We start from the raw sequence: 20,587 nt of genomic DNA on the forward strand, positions 1-20,587 counted from the left end.
TCATAAATGGGGAGCATGTGATGGGATGAGACAAGATAATTTATGAAAGTTAAAAAAATCAGGTTCTTTGAATCTTAAAAGAGTTAGTTTAAGAAAGTAACAAAATGTATTAATACATGTAGTCCTTTTTCCAATGCAGAAAAGCCCTACGTGTAGAGTATATAATCATATAATCATGCATGTGGTCACCATCCATCAAACTTGAGATCAGAATATATATAGCCCCAAATATATAGCAGAACATAAATCATGAAGCTTGGGCTTATCTTCTCTCTATTTGTTGTTCTTGTTTCCGTCATTAGCCTCCACGCTCAAGCTCAAGGTACGTACGAGGCATATATATATATATATATGTGAGATGAGAGATTGATTAATTAATTAATAAGTAATTGTGGGTTTTAATTATTTGATGATATTAATGAATGTGGTTTGGAGTATAATAATATGATTAGGTGGTGGGAATTTGTGTCCAAAGGAGATGACTTTGGATGGAACGTGTGGAGGGACCAAAGGAGGCTACGGCTGTGCACTTGAATTCCTAGCACAGTATGGGGCAAGCGCCATGCCACAACACTGCACTTGCACTGACCTTCATCAACAAAAACGCCTCTGCAAATGTGACATTGTTTGCCAATATAATAAACTATATCTCTGATGTATCTATGTATCTACCTCCATATATATATAACATTTCAAAATATTTCTTTGTCTCCTCTATTTTTGGCTTAGATAATACTCCTCCAGTTCTAAATATAATACCCTTATATACTAATATGTATAAAGGTTTTATATTTAGGACCGGAGGAGTAGTTTGTTTTTTGTTCTCTAATAATCTTCCCTTTTTCATGAGGATAAATTTGAAAAATCCTAAAAATTTAGGACATTTAATTAACTTTAACTAATTTTTTTAATTTTATATACTCCCTCCAATGCTACGTTAGGTAGGTAAGAGTTAGATAACTAATTTATTGAAATTACTAAAATTAATTATATTAATTATTTATAAAAAAATATTTGCTTGTTTCCTTAAAAATAAAATACACCGGCAATAAAAAAAAATAAAAATAAAATACACCTTAGAAGACTGCTTGAGCCATATGAAAACGGCTTTTAATTATTTTAATTTGGAGTAACAAGCATATCTGAGTTTTCCTTAATATCTGAAATTTTCGGTTGATTCACAAATACTTCGATCCCACATTAATTCCACAATTACGTACTGACTTACTCTCCTTACCTTACATTAACACACATCGTTTTATGAAGAAGAAGAAAGGAGGAGGAGGAAGGAAGGGGAAAAAATTGTACGTGCATGTGAGAGGATTCCTTTTTCCATATTCATTTGATAAGCTTCCGCGTTTTCGGGACATTGCTTATAATCTCGCAGCTTTGTTTGAGCTTGACATTATAGATTATACATATAATATGAGAGTACATATAGAGAAAAGAGAATATCAGCCAGAAAAGGCCAAGTCCACTTTTCGATGCGTCAAGAGTCAATGTTTTCTTCGTGTCTGCCTTTTTTCCAGCCTCTTTCATTTCTCTCTATATATTCGTTCTCCCCATTTTTAATTCAACATCTCAACCTGCACCTATAACACCCCAAAGAGAAAACCTTCCAAATTGTCCCAATGTCTTCTTTACCATTCTCAATTGTATCTTCTTCATCTTCTTCTTTTTCTCATAATAGGATTCATGCTTATGCTTCCAACAGTATGCCCGAATTCGCACGAGTTCCAATCCCACTTCCAAAAATGCTCACATCATCAACTTCCAACCTGCTGGTTCAGCAGTTCAATGGCCCCATCCAAACAATAGTCCCATCACAGAAAGATGTAATCTTCACCACATCGCAAACTTTTCAGCATTATTCTTGCGACCCAAACAGGTCCAAGGCCATGATTCAACTGCATGCAATCTTGGTGGCCGTAGCAAGCAACCTTCGCATTTCCTGCTGAGAACCCAAGTCTCCAAGTGGGCCCTCTTGGCCACCCGCAACCTTGGCTTTTTAGAGAATCCCGCTCCTGTGTCGTGGGACTTGTAGCTCGGCAGTCCACCGGGTGGGTTTGTTTATCCTTCCAGTTTCGAGTGTCTTCTTGGATAGTTATAGCGGCCCATAGGCGCGAGATGTACCTTGTGGGGGGGGGGGGGGGGCGGTCCACGGGACATAGTCCTTTCAGGCAGTGGCCGTTTAGTCCATGGTCCATTGGATGGTCGGTGCAAGGCCAGAAATTGGAACGCATTGATTCCGCTCGTTCCTGTCCTTCGCTTCAGGGCCTGTCCCTCGGTGTGGTCAGTACTCCATACTGTCGGGCAGCGAAGCTTACACTTGTTCACTAATTATGACGGTTCGCCAGGGCCTCTTTCCTCCTCCCTTTTCTGCTCACTCGTAAGGGGTCCGGACCCCCACAAAGGGGGAGGGAGTCGACTGAACATCTCAGCCATTGGCGGGAATTTCGCCCGCATCCGATCCCCAATTCTTGTTCACCCCGGATGATCGTGTTGGGTGAATTGTGACCTCGTACGATCGTGTCGGGTGAGCAACAGCCGCTTCGTCACAGTACTGTGGCCGTAGCTGAAAGGATCGAAATGCACAAAAGTATTGAAGATCAACGAAACATTTGGAACTGCCTTCTTTTGAACTCCATCAACATGATGATCCTTTCTGCCTCAGCCATGGTTGCTCTCAACACAGCCATTCACAACACTGCACTCAAATTAACGTCCACTCTTTTGTTCACTGCCGCCACAGGGATGCTAATCATCATGAACAAGTTTCAGCCCTCACAAATGGCCCAGGAACAACGAAATGCGACCAATTTGTTCAAGCAGCTTCGCAGTTATATCCAAGCCAAGTTAACTCTTGGAAATCCAACTCAGGAAGACGTTAACAGCGCAATGGAGAGGGTTATGGCACTTGACAAAGCTTATCCTTCCAAGTCCGAGTGCCCAATGAAAGTTCCGGAACTAGAAAAGGAGATGAGGGAGAATATAGGAGTGGAGAAGAGAAGAGATATGGAGGACGACGTCTATGAGAGGCTACGAAACTTGGCTCTCGTGATCAACAAAACCTTAGCCATATTAGGTCCTTTGCTCACTGGGATTGCAGCTTTAGGCTCTGCTTTTGTGAGCCATGACTCGTCTTGGCCAGGCATTGTGGCGGCCATGGCGGGGTCATTGGCGGCGTCTGTTAATGCCTTGGAGCGTGTAGGCCAAGTGGGTGTGGTGAATCAAATGTACAGAAGCTTTGGTGGATTGTTCAAGTTCTTACAAGAAATCATCGAAGCAACACGTGAGAAGAAAGACGACAGCGACAAGAAAAAGACGACAACACATCATGAAATGAAGGTGGCTTTGGAGTTAGGAAGAGGCGTTAAAGTTAATCTGATGATTGGTATCTGACAGCTCTAGTAAAAATTATCTCTTTTTTTTTTTTGTGTACAAGGATTATTTCATTCTTTATGTACAGTCTCTTGGCATATAGTAAAGATTCTTGATATGCTTAAACGTTATATAAATTTGTATTAATATATGGAAAAGTTTTTATTTTGATCGAGAACAATTAAATTTTGAGGTCTGAAAATGGCACAGTCTTTTCCCCCTTCTTTTATCCCGAAGGTACTTGATTTTGATTTTAGCTTTAGCCAGACTTTGATTTGGAGGTGAGGCTGGATAATAAAACATGTCACAAGAGTCAACGTTTAGTACTCTTCTAGTCGTATTTATAAGGCAGAAATATAAGACATTTTTGGATTATGTTTATAGAGAGAATTTTTTTTATATAGATGTACAATTTTATCCTTTATTTATTATTGTGTTGATTTTGTTTATATAGGTATAATGTATATTAAATAGGAATAAAGTTAGAAAATTATTGAATTTTAAATAAAAATAATAAAATTTAAAGTTTTTCTTAATCTATATAAAACATACTGAAAATAACTTATAAATAGGATCAAATAAGTATTTGGTAAGGAGTGTTCGTCAGCCTAGCCCAAATGCTCAATACTCTAAGCCTGGTGGAATTCCACCAGCTCGGCACAAAAAAATAGCCCAAAAAATAATTGGGAACTTTCAAGCTAGGCCAAAATGCTTGGGTAGGGCTAAGCATCTGGCAAGATGTGTATCCATGCCCACTTGGCCCTGCCCAAACTATATAAATATATATATAATATACATGTATTCATTATATAATTGTATTTATATATAATATACATATATTATATTATTATATATTTGGAGGCTTTAGTTAATATGTTTGATCATGGATATCGTTCTAAGACCTATTGTGTTGTATTGGATTATATAATCATGTGTTATAGATAGATATATGAACTTGTAATATGATCTTTATATTTCTTTTCTTAGAATATTTAAAATTCAAATTAAAATATTGTTTATCAAATTTAATTGAGAGCTTCACATACTATGATAGGGCATCAGTGCTTGGACAAGAGAGCCCACCTTACCTAACCTAGCTCAGATCAAAATTATTTCGGCTTTTACCAAGGTTGAGCAGCGGACTATAAAATATAACGTGTTCATCCTTTGGGCTAGGTACCAAGCAAGAGTATTGTATAGGGTGATCAAAATTAAAAAAATTAAAAAAAAAATAAAGAAAAATTATGATTTCAACAGAGAATGACGTTTAATAAGAAAGTTATAAAATGAGATCTCATGGTAATATATTTGAATATTTAGCTTTTGATAAAGCCCAACTACTAATGTAACAACTGTCGTTCTACAGAAAAGTAATTTTTTAAGCTTAAAAATAAAAAAAATGAAAATGAATCTAAATAATTTATGTTATCAAACTAATGGACATGAACATAACAGCATAAGAAAATTTAGAGAGGAGAAACGGGGGAGGAGTCCTCTCATTCATTCACTTTGATTCGAATTGAAGTGGGATTCGTCGGAGCCCCTCTAAATTTAGAGAGGAGAAACGGGGGAGGAGTCCTCTCACTCCTCTCATTTACTCTGATTCGCATTGAAGTGGGGTTCGTCGGAGCCCCTCTAATTATTAAAAACTACTCTTTTAGTCTCTAATATAAGACATATTTAACTAACTGTTTAGATTAAGAAAGTTAAGTAAGTTAGTTAATTATAAAAAGGGTTAAGGTGCATCCACCACCTCGACGTATTTTCTTAGGTACATCCAGCACTCTAAAGTATTTTGTAGTATGTCCAGCACCCTGAAATATTTTTTTAAATGCGTTCAGTAGCGTAAAATATTTTTTTAATACATCTAGTATCTCAAAATATTTTTTTAGATGCGTATTTTTGGGTGCTATCCAGCAGCAAGGCCAAAACATTAATTCAGTGCTGAGCGCCCCTAAAAAATATTTTGGGGTGCTGAATGCACTTGAAAATACTTTAAGGTGCTGGATGCATCCGATAAAATATTTCGAGGTGCTGGATGCACATTAACTCTTATAAAAATATGACATGTTTTTTTCTAAAATACTATAATCATCTTTCTTAATATCCTCCATCCCCACTTACTTGATTATGGTTGAGGTAGTATCCATAGAGGTATTTAGAAAAAATTGATAAATATGAGAAATAGGTCTTATATTTAGGATCAAAATTAATTTAACAATTAGGTCATATATTAAGAACCGGAGAAGTAAATAACATATTAATCCTATATGTAAGACCTATTTAACATTAACTCTATTAATATTTTTTCAATAATAATTAAGTAGAGGCAGATGGAGGAAATAATGTATATAATTAAAATGTTTTAGAAAAAACATATCATATTAACTAATTTAACTAACATTCTTAATCTACTCAAATTGGTTAATTAGATCTTACATTAAGAATCAGATGAGTATTTTATTGTATTTCTACCAACTTGATATATATATTGCACATTTCTCCAATTCAAAATGCATTTTAGTACACATGATCAATGTTCTTACAAACAACCATCTATATTTACATATACCCTTCAAATAAAAGACATGTAAATATTCCTTTGACTTTTGAGGATTAAAAATATGACAACACTGCCTTTTTTCTTTTTCCTTTTTTGGTCTTCTTTACTTCCAGTAGGAGTTGACTCTGGCGAAACCAAACGCCCCTAAGACTGATGTTATTTGATAATGAATATTTGGCATTAATCTAGTAGGCGATAGGAGCGTGTGCGCGTTTTAGAGAAAATTTAGAGCATGTACAATTTCACATTAAAAACCATTAAAACATTTAAAATATAGGTTTATGTGATTTTTAAGATGAATATGGTTTTTGGTTATTTTTCTCTGATTTTAAATTATTTACTTTTTTAAAAGTATAAGATAGACCTTTTTCTCCTCTATATATGTATAAGTATAGAACACGATTACATTTTACTCACATACACATCACTATTTTTCTCTGCTCTTTTTAATGAATTTATTAAGTAATTAAATTTATTAATAATTTGATTGTGGGGTCCATACTTTATTATTTTATATTGTATATTGATATATTTGATATGCGCAGCCAATAGTTAATTAAATAGAACGAGTCTGTCTTCAAAATTTAAACGAATTGAGGTATATATTGAAACGAATAGTTAAAAAGCTGACATCCTTGCGATTGAAAGGTATAAGTACATAAAATATATAGAAAATGTCAGCCAGAAAGAGTCAATAGTCAATATTTTCTTCTCCTCAGACTTTTCTCGATCTTCCCTCTTCCTATAACTATATATATGACCCCTCGTCCTTCCGACAAAATCTCAACCTCCAACTGGAACACACCGAAGAGAAAACCTTCCAAATTATTCAGATGTCTTCTCTACAGATCTCAACTCTTTCTTCTTCTTCTTCTTGTTCTTCTTTCAGCAGAGTTAACGCCACCATTAGTGTCCCAAAACTCCCACGAGCTCCAATCTCACTTCCAAAAATACCCACAAAATCTTCAGCTCCGAAGCTGGTTCGTGAATCCGATAAGGGATCGTTATACACAATATCTCCAGCTGATAAAGCTGTCGCCAACACACAAATGCTCCGAGATTCTTCCCATCTTGACGAGTGCAAGGCCACTATTCAGCTTTATGCAATCTTAGAAGCTATCTCAGACAGAATTGAAATGCACAACAACATGGGCGAGCAACGAAACAACTGGAATGCCCTTCTTTTGAACTCTGTGAATATGATTACCCTTTCTGCTACAACCATGGTTGGTCTCAACACTGCCATTGACAATACTGCATTTAGATTATCGTCCGCTCTTTTTTTCACTGCCGCCACAGGGATGCTTCTTATCATGAACAAGATTCAGCCCTCACAACTCACTGAGGAACAACGAAACGCCACTAAATTGTTCAAGCAGCTTCAGACTGAAATAGAAACCACGTTAGCTATTGGAAATCCAACTGAGGAAGACGTCCACAGCGCAATGGAGAGGGTTTTGGCACTTGACAAGGCTTACCCACTTCCTCTCTTGGGAGCCATGCTCGAGAAATTCCCTTCAAAGTTCGAGCCTGCTGTTTGGTGGCCTAAAAGTAACAAGACGAATGACTGCCAAAAGAAAGTGGCCAGATCGCAGCAGAAAACGAATAATGGATGGACTCCAGAACTGGAAACGGAGATGTGGCAGCTTCTTGAAGTAATGAAGAGAAAAGACATAGAGGACTATGAGAGGCTAGGAAACTTGGCTCTCAAGGTCAGCAAAACCTTAGCCACATCAGGTCCCTTGCTCACTGGCATTGCAGCTTTAGGTTCTGCATTAGCCAGCCATGGTTCGTCTTGGCCAGGCATTGCGGCCGTCGTGGCAGGGTCGTTGGCGGCTTCCGTGAATGCATTGGAGCATGGAGGCCAAGTGGGGATGGTGTTTGAAATGCACAGAAACTGTGGAGGATTCTTCAAGTTGCTGCAAGAGAGCATAGAAACAACACTTGAAGAGAAAGACTGCGAGAAAAGGGAGAACGGCGAGCTTTTTGAAATGAAGGTGGCAACGAAACTGGGAAGAAGCGTTTCGCAACTCAGACGACTTGCCTCAAAATTTGTTGCCTATGAGTTAGAAGCAATAGCCATGGATGAATTTGCCAGCAAACTTTTTTGAAGACTAACTTCTTCCGTAATTAATTAGTTGATTCAATTTAATTATTTTATTTTGTATAGGAGCATTCATTTATTGTTTATGTATAGTCTCCCGGTTAGTACAAGAAATATTCTTAGTTTGACACAGAAAATATTGCACTTGTGGAAAGATGAATTTTTCCTGGAAAGAATTAAACTAAAATTTTAATGATTTAGTAACCACCACTTGGAAGTTGCAAATAAAGTCTAGTTTTATATAAGATTTGTAACATATGGAATGGATCCGTAATAGGCATAATCACTCACCTAATTACACTAAAAATTTTCAACGGTGAATTAGAAGATACTCCTCTGGTATTTAATATAGGACTTAATTGTTAAGTTGATTTTGATTCTAAATATAAGACTTATTTGTCATATTTATCAATTTTTTCTAAATTACCCCTATGACACTCCTTCAACCATAATCAAACAAAAGAGAGAGAGAGGAAGGATATTAAGAAATATGATTATAGTGTTTTAATAAAAACATTTCATATTTCTTATAATTAACTAACTTACCTAACTTTTTTAATTTAATCAAATTAGTTAAACAGGTCATATATTGAGGATCAGAAGAGTATCTTATTATCGTGTAGATCAATTAGTTATGGCAGAATTGTAACCTGATTGGATTGGGCTCATTTTGGGCCCAACAAAATACAATTTGTCAACTAGAGAGAGAATTATTTGTGAATATAAATATGGAATTCGTTAACTCAAAAGAGCGGTACAAATAAAAGAAACACATAGCATCCTGTTGCGCCGCGGAACAGTCGTTAGTTTACAACTGAATCCAATCAGTCATATGTGATTCCAATCCCAAGCATATAGCCGTTAAAACCACTTCTGCCACCCTCCAAAACCGAAACATCCATTGTCAGTTTGATGGTTCTCCTTGTTCAGTATTGAAGGACCTCCTGTTGAGTGACCAGAGTGACCCTAATCTCTGTAGTTTAGATCCTGATCCAGGCAGGCCTTGAAGAAATTGTGGTTGGCATTTAGGTTTCCGTCCCTAGTTTCATCGCCAAACAGCTTGTTGCACCTAGACACTCAAATGTCCCAACTGGCCAAAAAGCATAGACCATGGAACCTTCTTAATACTCCTTCATTTCTTAATATAAGGCCTATTTAACTAATTTGATTAGATTAAAAAAGTTAGGTAAGTTAGTTAATTATGAGAAATATACACCCTCGCTCCTTAATATAAAGTCTATTTAACTAATTTGATTAGATTAAAAAAGTTAGGTAAGTTAGTTAATTATGAGAAATATACACCCTCGCTCCTTAATATAAAGTCTATTTAACTAATTTGATTAGATTAAAGAAGTTAGGTAAGTTAGTTAATTATAAAAAATATAACATGTTTTTCCTAAAATACCATAATCATCTTTCTTAATTTCTTTCTTTCGTCACTTACTTGATTATGATTGAGGGAGTATCCATAAGGGCAATTTAAGAAAAATTGATAAATATGAGAAATAAATCTTATATTTAGGACCAAAATTAACTTAACAATTAGGTCCTGTATTAAGGACCGGAGGATTAACATATTTTTTCCTTAAAACACTATTTAATATCTTTTCTTCCTCTCCTACTTGATTATGGTTGAAGAAATATCAATAAGAATAATTTTAAAAAAATAATAATAAATATGAGAAGTAGGTTTTATATTTAGAACTATGATCAGCTCAATAATTAAGTCATATATTAAGTACGGGTAGAGCCGGAAAAACGGGCCGAGCCCGTCGGGCCGGCCCTTTTAGGCCCTGAAATTATGAGGGCCGGCTTGATATTTTTCTCTTAAAATAAAACATAAGCCTTGGAGGGCCGAGGGCTTAAAAGGGCCGGCCCTGGAGGGCCACGGGCCGGCCCTTTTAAGCCCTTTTATATTTTTTTTATTTTTTAAATTTTTTTATATAATATGAATGTTATTAATTTTTTACATTGTTAATAATATTTCAAATATTTAGTTATTATTATCATTTTAAAAGTAAATTTAGTTTTAGATAATAATTTATCCAATTAAATTTTTAAAAAATGGGTTAATTTGGACTTTAATAATGATTTGATTTATATTATATGCGTTGATATTTTTAAACTATATATATATATTTGATAATAGAATATTTTTATACTTATATAACTTGTGATTCTATAATTTGAATTAGAAATTCATGAGTTTCAACAGCAATGTTTCTCACATTAAAGTAAAATAATAGTTAGATTGCAAAATTTAAAAATAAAATTCTTATAAAGAAGAAAAACTTGATATTTTTGTTACGAAAGAAAAGTATACTTATGAAAAAAAGTAATTAATTATAGTGATGATGAAGTTTCAAAAGATTAATAATAGTGTTCATTTATTGCACAATTGCATTATAGATAAAACTTTTAGATGTTGTTATCTTGTTAATGAATGTTTTAGATGTTCTTAGATGTTAATGAATATTTATATATGATGATATTTTATATGTGACTTAATTTTATTCATATTTATGTCTTTTATTAATAATTTCATTGATTTATTTTTATAAAAAATATGATAAATATAAAAAATAGTATTTTTTCTTAAACGGGCCAAAAGCCCGCGGGCCGGCCCTGGCCCTGTAGCTTAAGGGCCGGGCCTAGCAAATTGGGATATTTTTAAAATTCCAGCCCTGGAAGGCCGGCCCTTTTAAGCCCGCCAGCCCTGAAGGGCCGGCCCTGATTCCCAGCTCTAAGTACGGGAAGAATATAAGTCATCCTTGCATCATGATTCAGATTCCATTTCATCCATGCTGCTCCTTCAAGCGAAACACACAGAGAGAGAGAGAGAGAGAGAGAGAGAGAGAGAGGGTTTAGCTCTGGCTGGATTTGTGAGAGGGGGTGAAAGTCGTTGCCTATTTCACACTCCCTGCATTCTTTTTTTTAAAATAAGAAACAATTATTACCAGTGGACAAAAACTTAGTTAAAATTAGTTAGAGACAATAAATATATGAAAACTGTAATTTTTAAAAAAAATATTTTTATTTATGAGGAAGAGAGTATGAAGAAGAAAAATATGAAAATTATTAAAATAAAAAGATTGTAGAAGAGAGAGACTATGTAGTGGAAGAATGCTTCAGGGCATGTAATAATAAGTGTATTAATATTAAAATGAGTAACTAAATGAGATAAAATGAAAAATTAATTAAAAAAATTTGAGACATATCCTAAATGCCTCTTAGGAGTTATAGGTGATAGTTGTTGGTAAAAAAGAGTTACAAGTGATAGTTGTTTTTTATAAAAATAAATAGAGTATAGTAAACTCGTAGAATAAAAATTTCCTGATTAATTACATGGCATTACACAGTTGAAAATGACTGCAAAGTTTAAAAAAAAAAAAAAGAGAGAAGAGAAGCTTCTAAGCGGACTTGATTAAATAATGGAAGGCACAATTTTTTTGAGCAAAATCAAAGGCTTTTTTACCTAGAAACTATAAACAGTAAATAAAATTATTCAGATGTTAGATTTTCAAAAATATTCATCAAGATGCTGATCTATTTAAAGAAGTTCATGCTTACTTCAAATTTATACAGAATTCATGGGAAGAACGAGTTCCATCTCATTGCTAATGTGACATCATTTTTTTAGACTACAAAATGAAATCGTTCCCAGCCTCAAGGATGTCTTCGGCACTGCGTTGCATTTTCATTTTGCGTGCCTTCCATGGGTGGAAGGAAGGATAAATGACTCTTGGGCCCACAAATTAATTGAGTGAGAAAAAAGTGTCTCAATTCACCCAACAAAATTTTTAGCAATCTCTTCATATGTATAATTTTAATGCAACATTACATCTTACTTGCACATCACTATCTTGTTCAGGTCTTTGTTGGTGAATTAATTAATCAGTAATTAGATCGTGGGTGCATACTTTATTTTATGTGGATTTTATACTCCTCCGATCCTTAATATAAAACCTAATTAGTAAGTAATTTTGGTTCTAAATATAAGACATATTTCTCGTATTTATCAATTTTTTTCTAAATTATCCCTATGGATATTCTCTCAACTATAATCAAATAGAAGAAGGAGGGAGAATATTAAAAAAGATGATTATGGTATTTTAGGAAAAATATGTCATATTTTTTAATAATTACCTAACTTACCTTATTTCTTTAATCTAATCAAATTAGTTAAATAGATATTAAATTAAGGATTAGAGGAGTATTTTATATTGAGATATTGATTTGTACAGTAGGTAGTAAATTAAATAGAACAAGTCTATCTTCAAATTTTATATTGACACGGGCAAATTCTGAAATTCAAGAGCTGACATCTTTGAGCTTGAAAGGTGTATATATAATATAATATAATATGTGACGAGTATAGAAAATGTCAGCCGGAAAAGGCTAAGTCCACTTTTTAATTCGTCAAGAGTCAATATTTTCTTCTTCTCTGACTTTTCTCTTCCCTCTCTTCTCATCTCTATATATGTGTGACCTCTCGCCTTCCCATTTTTCATTCAAAATCTTAACCTCCAAATTGTAACACACCAGCGAGGAAAGCCTTCAGAATTATTCTCATGTCTTCTCTACACATCTCAACGCTTTCTTCTTCTTCTTATTCCTTGAGCAGAGTTCACGCCGCCATTAGTGTCCCAAAACTCCCACGAGTTCCAATCTCACTTCCAAAAATACCCACATCATCGTCTGCCAAATTGGTTCAGGAACTCGATGGCTCCAAACAAACAATAGTTCCATCACAGAAGTTTCAGGATTCTTGCGATCCAAACAGGTCCAAGGCTGTTACGGATCAGAAAACAGAAACGCACATAAGCTCACTGAATGTCAAGCTGCATTAATTCATGGATAACAAATACATCTCAATCATCCAGTTACAGTATGAATTTCAGTAACTCAGTAGCAGAAAATACTAAGGAAGAAGGGGGAATAACCACACGGGTTCAAAGGGAGAGAAACAGAATAACAGAATGGCAGAGGGAGAGGAGACTACGTAACAACTTTTTCCACACCACCACTCATTGCTGATCAGTGCTTTATTCTCTCAATTTCCATGTGAGGCGACGCTCACGTGAGCTACGGCGTGCCCGGGTAGGTCCTCCAACCTCTGTGGAATTCTCAATGCCACGTTGGATCGTGACATGTCCCCCCTGTAGGAGAGAGACCTTGTCCCCAAGGTCAAAAGAAGGGTGCAACGCATGAAATTCATCCAGATATTCCCACGACGCGTCATTGGCGGTGTCCCATTGGACCAGAACTTGAGGTACCCATTTATCACCACGTTGAACGGTGCGGCTGTCCAGAATCTCCTGTGGTTGTATAAGAGGACCCTCCAGCTCAGACAACAAAGGCAGCGGAATATAAGCAGTGGTTGTAGGCCCTTCGCATTTCTTAAGCAGGGAAACATGAAAGACAGGGTGTATGCGGGCAGAAGGTGGTAGAGTTAATCTATAAGCCACAGTTCCTATTTTCTATTCGACAGGAAAGGGCCCAAAGTAACGTAAAGACAGCTTGTGATGCTTACGCAGAGCTACTGAATGTTGACGGTAAGGTTGCAATTTGACAAAAACCAGATCACCAACTTCAAAGTGTACCTCAGTACGCCTCTTATCCGCAAATTTCTTCATACGGAGTTGAGCCCTGAGTAAATTCTGTTTGAGTCGGTCTAAAATGCAATCCCGCTGCTGTAGTTGCTTGAATAAATCACGCGGCAAACCATCTGAATAATCAACTGTCAGGAGCACTGGTGGGTCTCAACCATAGACTGCCTTGAATGGAGACATCCCTATAGCAAAATGAAAGGCAGTATTATATGAGAACTCAGCCCATGGTAAATAGTCTAGCCACAACTTGGGGCAGTCGAATACGAAGCATCGTAGGAACATCTCAAGGCATTTATTGAGAGCCTCAGATTGTCCATTTGTTTGTGGATGGTAAGATGAACTCATACACAACTCTGTTCCTTGTAGCTTAAATAACTGTCTCCAGAAACTACTAACAAAAACCTTATCTCTGTCCGAGACTATAGTCTTGGGGAATCCGTGCAACTTAACTACGTTTTGGATGAAGGCTTCTACCACTTGTTGACTTGTGAAAGTTGCCTTTAATGGTACAAAATGAGCATATTTGGAGAGGCGGTCCACTATCACAAAAATCACCGAAAACCCTTTCACCACAGGCAAGGAAGTGATGAAATCCATGGCGATATCCTCCCATATAGCGTGAGGAATTGGGAGGGGTTCTAATAAACCAGTAGGACTGGTCTGTAAATGTTTTGCTTGTTGGCAAACCAAACAATTCTTAACAAATTGAGCAACCTCTCGTCGCATGTTAGGCCAATAAAACCAAGTGGCCAATCGCTGGAAAGTGCGAAAAGCTCCTGCATTTCCCCCTATAACCGAAGCATGAAATTCCAATAACAAACGGTGGGTCAGATCTAGACAGTATGTAGGAAGAACCAAGCACCCACGCCAGAATAAACAGCCATCCTTGACAGAATAATTTGGGTTAACTAGAGGATTCTCCTCACATCGTCGTATTTCATCTTGTAAGGAGATTGACGTACGGACAGCAGTTAATATTTCAGTCATCAAAGTGGATTGGACCTGTACGAGAGCCATATGTGTGACTCTGGACAAAGCATCAGCAGCAAGGTTGGTCTTACCAGGTTTGTACTCAATGGAAAAATCATAGCCCAACAACTTAGGCAAGTAGGCTTCCTGTTCTGGTGTTTGAATAACCTGCCCCTTCATGTGCTTTAAGCTTTCTTGATTAGTCCGTATAATGAAGTGGTGACCAAATAAGTAGTGTCTAAATTTGGCAACAACCTGTGTTATCGCATACAGCTCTCTCACATAGGCTGACTGAGCCTGCATACAAGCTGAGATGTGTTTGGAGAAATAAGCTATGGGGTGTCCTTCTTGACTAAGGACGGCGCCAATACCTTTTCCTGAAGCATCTGTCTCCACCACGAAAGTCTTCTTAAAATCAGGTAGGACTAGTAGAGGGGCACTGGTTAGCGCTGTTTTCAGCTGCTGGAAAGCTTTCTCTGCTTCATGGGACCACTGAAAAGCATCTTTATGCAGCAATTGAGCCAAGGGGCTAGCCAACATAGCATACTGTTTCACAAATCTTCTATAATAACCATAAAGCCCCAAGAAGCCGCGTAGTTGTTGCACATTGTGTGGTGTAGGCCATTGCAACACTGCTTGCACCTTTTGAGGGTCCATTTCTACTCCTTGAGCAGATATGATGTGGCCCAAATACTCCACCTTGGTACGACCGAATGAACATTTTGAGAGTTTGGCAAATAGTCGATGAGTTACCATCAATCCCAACACCTTGTCCACATGCTCTAGATGTTGCTGCCAATCTGCACTATAGATAAGTATGTCATAAAAAAAAATCAGTACAAATTTTCTCAGAAATGGACGAAATACCAAGTTCATTAATGCTTGAAAAGTCGCAGGGGCATTGGACAACCCGAAGGGCATTACTGTCCATTCATATAACCCTTGGTGTGTCCAGAAAGCTGTTTTCTCTTTGTCATCAGGATGCATCAATACTTGGTGGTATCCTGAGCGGAGATCCAGTTTAGTGTAGAACCTTGAACCACCTAACTCATCAAGTAATTCATCAACAGTAGGCATGGGGAAAGAGTCTTTGATTGTTACTGCATTAAGGGCCCTGTAATCAACACAAAAGCACCACGTTCCATCCTTCTTTTTGACTAATATAACCGAGATAGAAAAGGGACTTAGACTGGGCTGGATAAAGCCCTCATCTAATAATTCAGCAACCATCTTTTCAATTTCGGCCTTCTGACTGTATGGGTAACGATAAGGCCTCACTTTAACTGGTCCTGTCCCCTCTTTTAATATGATCTTGTGGTCCCGTTCTCGCTGCGGGGGTAACCCATGTGGTTTCTCAAAAATTTCTTGGTACTTATCCAATATTGACTGCATTTCTGCTGTGACAGTGTCATTATCGGACTCATCACATTGTGTTTCAATTTCTGTAAAATTCTGCAAGAGATAACATTCAAGCACCGCATCCATGTGCACCAATCGATGCATCTGATGGTATTCGGCATTTTGCATTATTGGTGACCGTATTCCCCTCAGAGTGATAAAATCATCATTGTGGTAGAATTTAATGTACGCGTTCCCAATGGCATAATTAGACACGTGGGGGCCCAAGGTTGCCAAACATGAAGCACCGATTACTATATCTGAGCCTGCAATTGCTAAAACAAAGGCAGGAAATTCTAGGAGGTATCCTTGTACATGCACCGCTACTTTTCGGATGATTCCCTCACTTTTCATCGCATTACCATCCCCAACCATGACTCTTACATTTCTAACCGGTTCAACAGGCAGCTTCAAAAATTTGGCAATTCAAGGATGAATAAAGCTATCAGAGCTACCACCATCAAGCAAAATTTGTACCTCGGTTCCCCTAATTATCCCAGTGAATCGGATAGTAGCCTTACCTGGAGACCCTCGATACGCATGTAGTGACAGATGATGGATTGAAAGTGGTTCCCCATCGTCGCCTTCCTCCTCTCCGATCCTTACTGATTCCTGTTTCTGGTCGACAGTATCCTCATCACACTCAATAAGCATATATTGCTTATTTGGACATTTGTGCCCCGGAGAGAACTTCGCATCACAGCTATAACACAAGCCTTTCTCCCTGCGAACTATCATCTCGACAGGTGTCATTTTCTTCACCATAGTCAACGGTTTAATATTCGGGGTTGGCAGCAGCGGTGGTAAGGAGCCTCTGTTTCCAGTAGGGTTGGCGAGCTTCAACCCTGCTCCAGAGGGACTGATTATCGACTTGCTCTTCCCCACCGTAGAGCCCGCGTCAGGTGCATCGAATAGCTTGGCGATTTCCATTGCCCTATGCAAAGAAGTCAGTCTGCGTGCTATGACTTCTCGACGGATTTCCGCCTTTAGACCGCCGGTGAAGCAATCAATTAGAGCTTCATCCGATATTCCTTCTGTGCGGTTTGCTAGAGTCATGAATTGTCGGCAGTAGTCCTCCACTGTCTTGGCCTGTGTCAACTTGAACAGTTTGGACCTGGGCTGCTCCAGTAATGAGGGCCCAAATTCTTGCTCCACAACTCTGACTAGTGAAGCCCAGTTGAAAATCGTTTTCGATTTCTGTAGCATCTGGAACCAGGGAATGACGTCTCCTTCCATGTTAATCGCTGCCAGTACCAAGCGATGAGGATTTGGCGTTTCATAATAAGCAAAGTATTGTTCAGCTCTGAAAATCCAATTCTCTGGATCAGTCCCGTCGAACTTCAGAAAATCGACCTTAATCTGTTTGGAGAAAAATGTTTGACTATGGCTGCCGTAGGACCCCGAATGCGACTCATGCGATGTAGTATTGGATGCCACTTGCTGAGCCAGCTTCTCGGTAGTCTTTTGTTGGACTTCTAAATCCTTGCTCAAGCTGACATAAGCTGCCTCGAACCTCTCAAATCTCGCATCAGGCGCCCGCACCAGTGTTTCTATAGCGGCCTCGATGCGTTCCAATCTCGCATCCATTTTATCAAATTTCACATTTGAATTCACTTCCATTTGCTCAATTTTCGAATTCAATAATGATTCCGTCTGCTTCATATGTTCGTTCATGCCTTTCACGTCGGCTTGGAGTTCCTTGAATCTGGTTGCCTCTGCCATTATCCTCTCAATGAAAGCACCAAAATGTTACGGATCAGAAAACAGAAACGCACATAAGCTCACTGAATGTCAAGCTGCATTAATTCATGGATAACAAATACATCTCAATCATCCAGTTACAGTATGAATTTCAGTAACTCAGTAGCAGAAAATACTAAGGAAGAAGGGGGAATAACCACACGAGTTCAGAGGGAGAGAAACAGAATAACAGAATGGCAGAGGGAGAGGAGACTACGTAACAACTTTTTCCACACCACCACTCATTGCTGATCAGTGCTTTATTCTCTCAATTTCCACGTGAGGCGACGCTCACGTGAGCTGCGGCGTGCCCGGGTAGGTCCTCCAGCCTCTGTGGAATTCTCAATGCCACGTTGGACTGTGACAAAGGCCATCATTGAACTATATGCAATCTTGGAGGCTGTGGCAGACAGAGTTGAAATGCACAAAAACATTGGCGAGCAGCGAAACAACTGGAACTCTCTTCTTTTTAACTCTGTGAATATGATGACCCTTTCTGCTACAACCATGGTTGGTCTCAACACTGCCATTGACAATACTGCGTTCAAATTATCGTCCACTCTTTTGTTTACAGCCGCCACAGGGATGCTTCTCATCATGAACAAGATTCAGCCCTCACAACTCACTGAGGAACAACGAAACGCCACTAGGTTGTTGAAACAGCTCCAGAAGGAAATCCAAACCACACTAGCAATTGGAAATCCAACTGAGGAAGACGTACAGAGTGCCATGGAGAGGGTGTTGGCACTTGACAAGGCTTACCCTCTTCCTCTCTTGGCAGCTATGCTTGAGAAATTCCCATCAAAGTTTGAGCCTGCTGTTTGGTGGCCCAAAACGAAGACAAATGACGACTTCGAAGCACAAGTATTCAGATCGCAGAAGAAAACCAATAATGGATGGACTCCAGAACTGGAAACACAGATGTGGCAGCTTCTTGAAGTGGTTAAAAGAAAAGATATGGAGGACTATGACAGACTAGGAAACTTGGCTCTCAACGTCAACAAAACCTTGGCCATATCAGGTCCCTTGCTCACTGGGATCGCTGCTTTAGGTTCTGCACTAGCCAGCCATGGTTCGTCTTGGCCAGGCATTGCGGCGGTCATGGCTGGGTCGTTGGCGGCATCTTTGAACGCATTGGAGCATGGAGGCCAGGTGGGGATGGTGTTTGAAATGTACAGAAAATGCGGTGGATTCTTCAAGTTGCTGCAAGAGACCATAGAAACAACACTTGAAGAGAAAGACTGCGAGAAAAGAGAGAACGGCGAGCTTTTTGAAATGAAGGTGGCCATGAAATTGGGAAGAAGCGTTTCGCAGCTCAGACAAGTTGCCTCTAAATTTGCTGCCTATGAGTCAGAAGGAATTAACATGGATGAATTTGCAAGCAAACTTTTCTGAGGACTAACGTTTTTCAGTTCGTTGATTCGATTTAACTATTTTAACTTTGGATAGGAACATTCATTATTTGTTCATTATGTATAGTCCCCCAACATGTATACAAGAAATATTCTTACTTGGCACAGAAAATATTGCAATTTTACACAGAAGAATTTTCCTTAGCATATGGAGAATTGAATTCAACTTTTGATGGTACAGAAACGACCACTTTGAAATTGCATAGCGTAGCATTTAAGGTTTGTAACTTGTGGAAGGGATCCGTAATGGATATATCATTCAACCTGTTGGACTCTATTTTCAGCAATGACTTAGATGGTATCTTAACCCGGTTGACTAGGTAAAGTTGATCCAGCTCAAACAACTTGGATTCAGCTCATTTTGAGCCCAAACAAAATAAAAATGCAACTAACAAAAAAGTGAAAAAACCAAAAGAAAATCTAATGCTGGCTGGATCTGCGAGGGGGGGTGAGAATCTAAAAAAAGTGCAACGTACAAAAAAAAGAAAAAACCAAAAGAAAATCTAATGCTGGCTGGATCTACGAGGGGGTGAGAGTCTTTAAAAAAAAGAAACCAATTTAAATTCAGTTTGTGTCAAGATTTCGCCTTAAAAAAAGAAAAAAAACGACTGATTGTTAATATTTTGATTTATCATATCACGTACAAGATAATTCCTTTTTGTCATTGAATCAATTTTTTTTTCCTTGTACTAATTAACTCATTACCTGTTCGATGCTTACTACCTCCGGTCCTAATTATGAGAGCTAGTTGACTAATTTCAGGAAATTGAGGAAAAAAGTTAAGTTAGTTATTTATAATAAATGGGTATTGTTTTTCTTAAAATATCCTTGCTAAGCAAGTGTATTGGTTAGAACTATCATTGTTACAAGGACTACCTTAAAAAAAATACATAAATATGAGAGACAAAGTGGATTGGAGTTTTATATTTAGAACCAAAATAAAAGTCAAATAATGTCTTATATTAAGAACCAGAGGTAGTATATTTATTTAAATTAACGACTCTGTGGGAGAAATATCACAAATAAAATAGCCCGACTTTAGCTCCAATGGAGCCTTACTTAATCCAAGGGCATCTGAAAACATGACCTACAGAATTGTAAAGAACAAAGAATATTACAAATAAATTTAGTGAAACACAAAAAACAAACAAATCGCCGATCTTATGTCTAACAAATTCACAATATCTATACTACCTCAGTTCTAAATATAATACTCTTTCGGTTCCAAATATAAAACCCTTATACACACTAGTATAAGAGTCTTATATTTAGGACCGAAGGAGTATCTACTTAATGCAAATTGCATCACTAAGTGGATTTTAAACTACCTCTGTGACAAATCCTTATTTTATATATATTTTCATGGTTTAGTTTTTGAGTTTTAGGACATTTGTATGGCTTAAATCAT

At 37.6% G+C, this 20,587-nt stretch overlaps 3 protein-coding genes across 3 annotated transcripts; all 3 read left to right on the forward strand.

Moving 5' to 3' along the window:
* The first annotated feature begins 2,127 nt into the window (after nucleotides 1-2,127).
* Nucleotides 2,128-3,402, forward strand: LOC114749178 (probable F-box protein At4g22030). Its single transcript, XM_028937667.1, has 2 exons — nucleotides 2,128-2,292; nucleotides 2,548-3,402. The coding sequence occupies exons 1-2, from the start codon at nucleotides 2,128-2,130 to the stop codon at nucleotides 3,400-3,402; spliced, it is 1,020 nt and encodes a 339-aa protein (XP_028793500.1).
* A 3,375-nt stretch (nucleotides 3,403-6,777) lies between these two features.
* Nucleotides 6,778-8,055, forward strand: LOC114749179 (probable F-box protein At4g22030). The gene has a single exon (XM_028937668.1). It carries the CDS (start codon nucleotides 6,778-6,780, stop codon nucleotides 8,053-8,055), a length of 1,278 nt encoding a protein of 425 aa, XP_028793501.1.
* A 10,057-nt stretch (nucleotides 8,056-18,112) lies between these two features.
* On the forward strand, nucleotides 18,113-19,162 carry LOC114749180 (probable F-box protein At4g22030). Its single transcript, XM_028937670.1, has one exon. The coding sequence runs from the start codon at nucleotides 18,113-18,115 to the stop codon at nucleotides 19,160-19,162; it is 1,050 nt and encodes a 349-aa protein (XP_028793503.1).
* Nucleotides 19,163-20,587: the final 1,425 nt, after the last annotated feature.

Source organism: Neltuma alba, unplaced genomic scaffold (genome assembly GCF_004799145.2).
Source record: "Neltuma alba isolate B1F8T4 unplaced genomic scaffold, ASM479914v2 tig00005970_pilon, whole genome shotgun sequence".
In the NCBI taxonomy this organism is placed as follows: Eukaryota; Viridiplantae; Streptophyta; class Magnoliopsida; order Fabales; family Fabaceae; genus Neltuma; species Neltuma alba.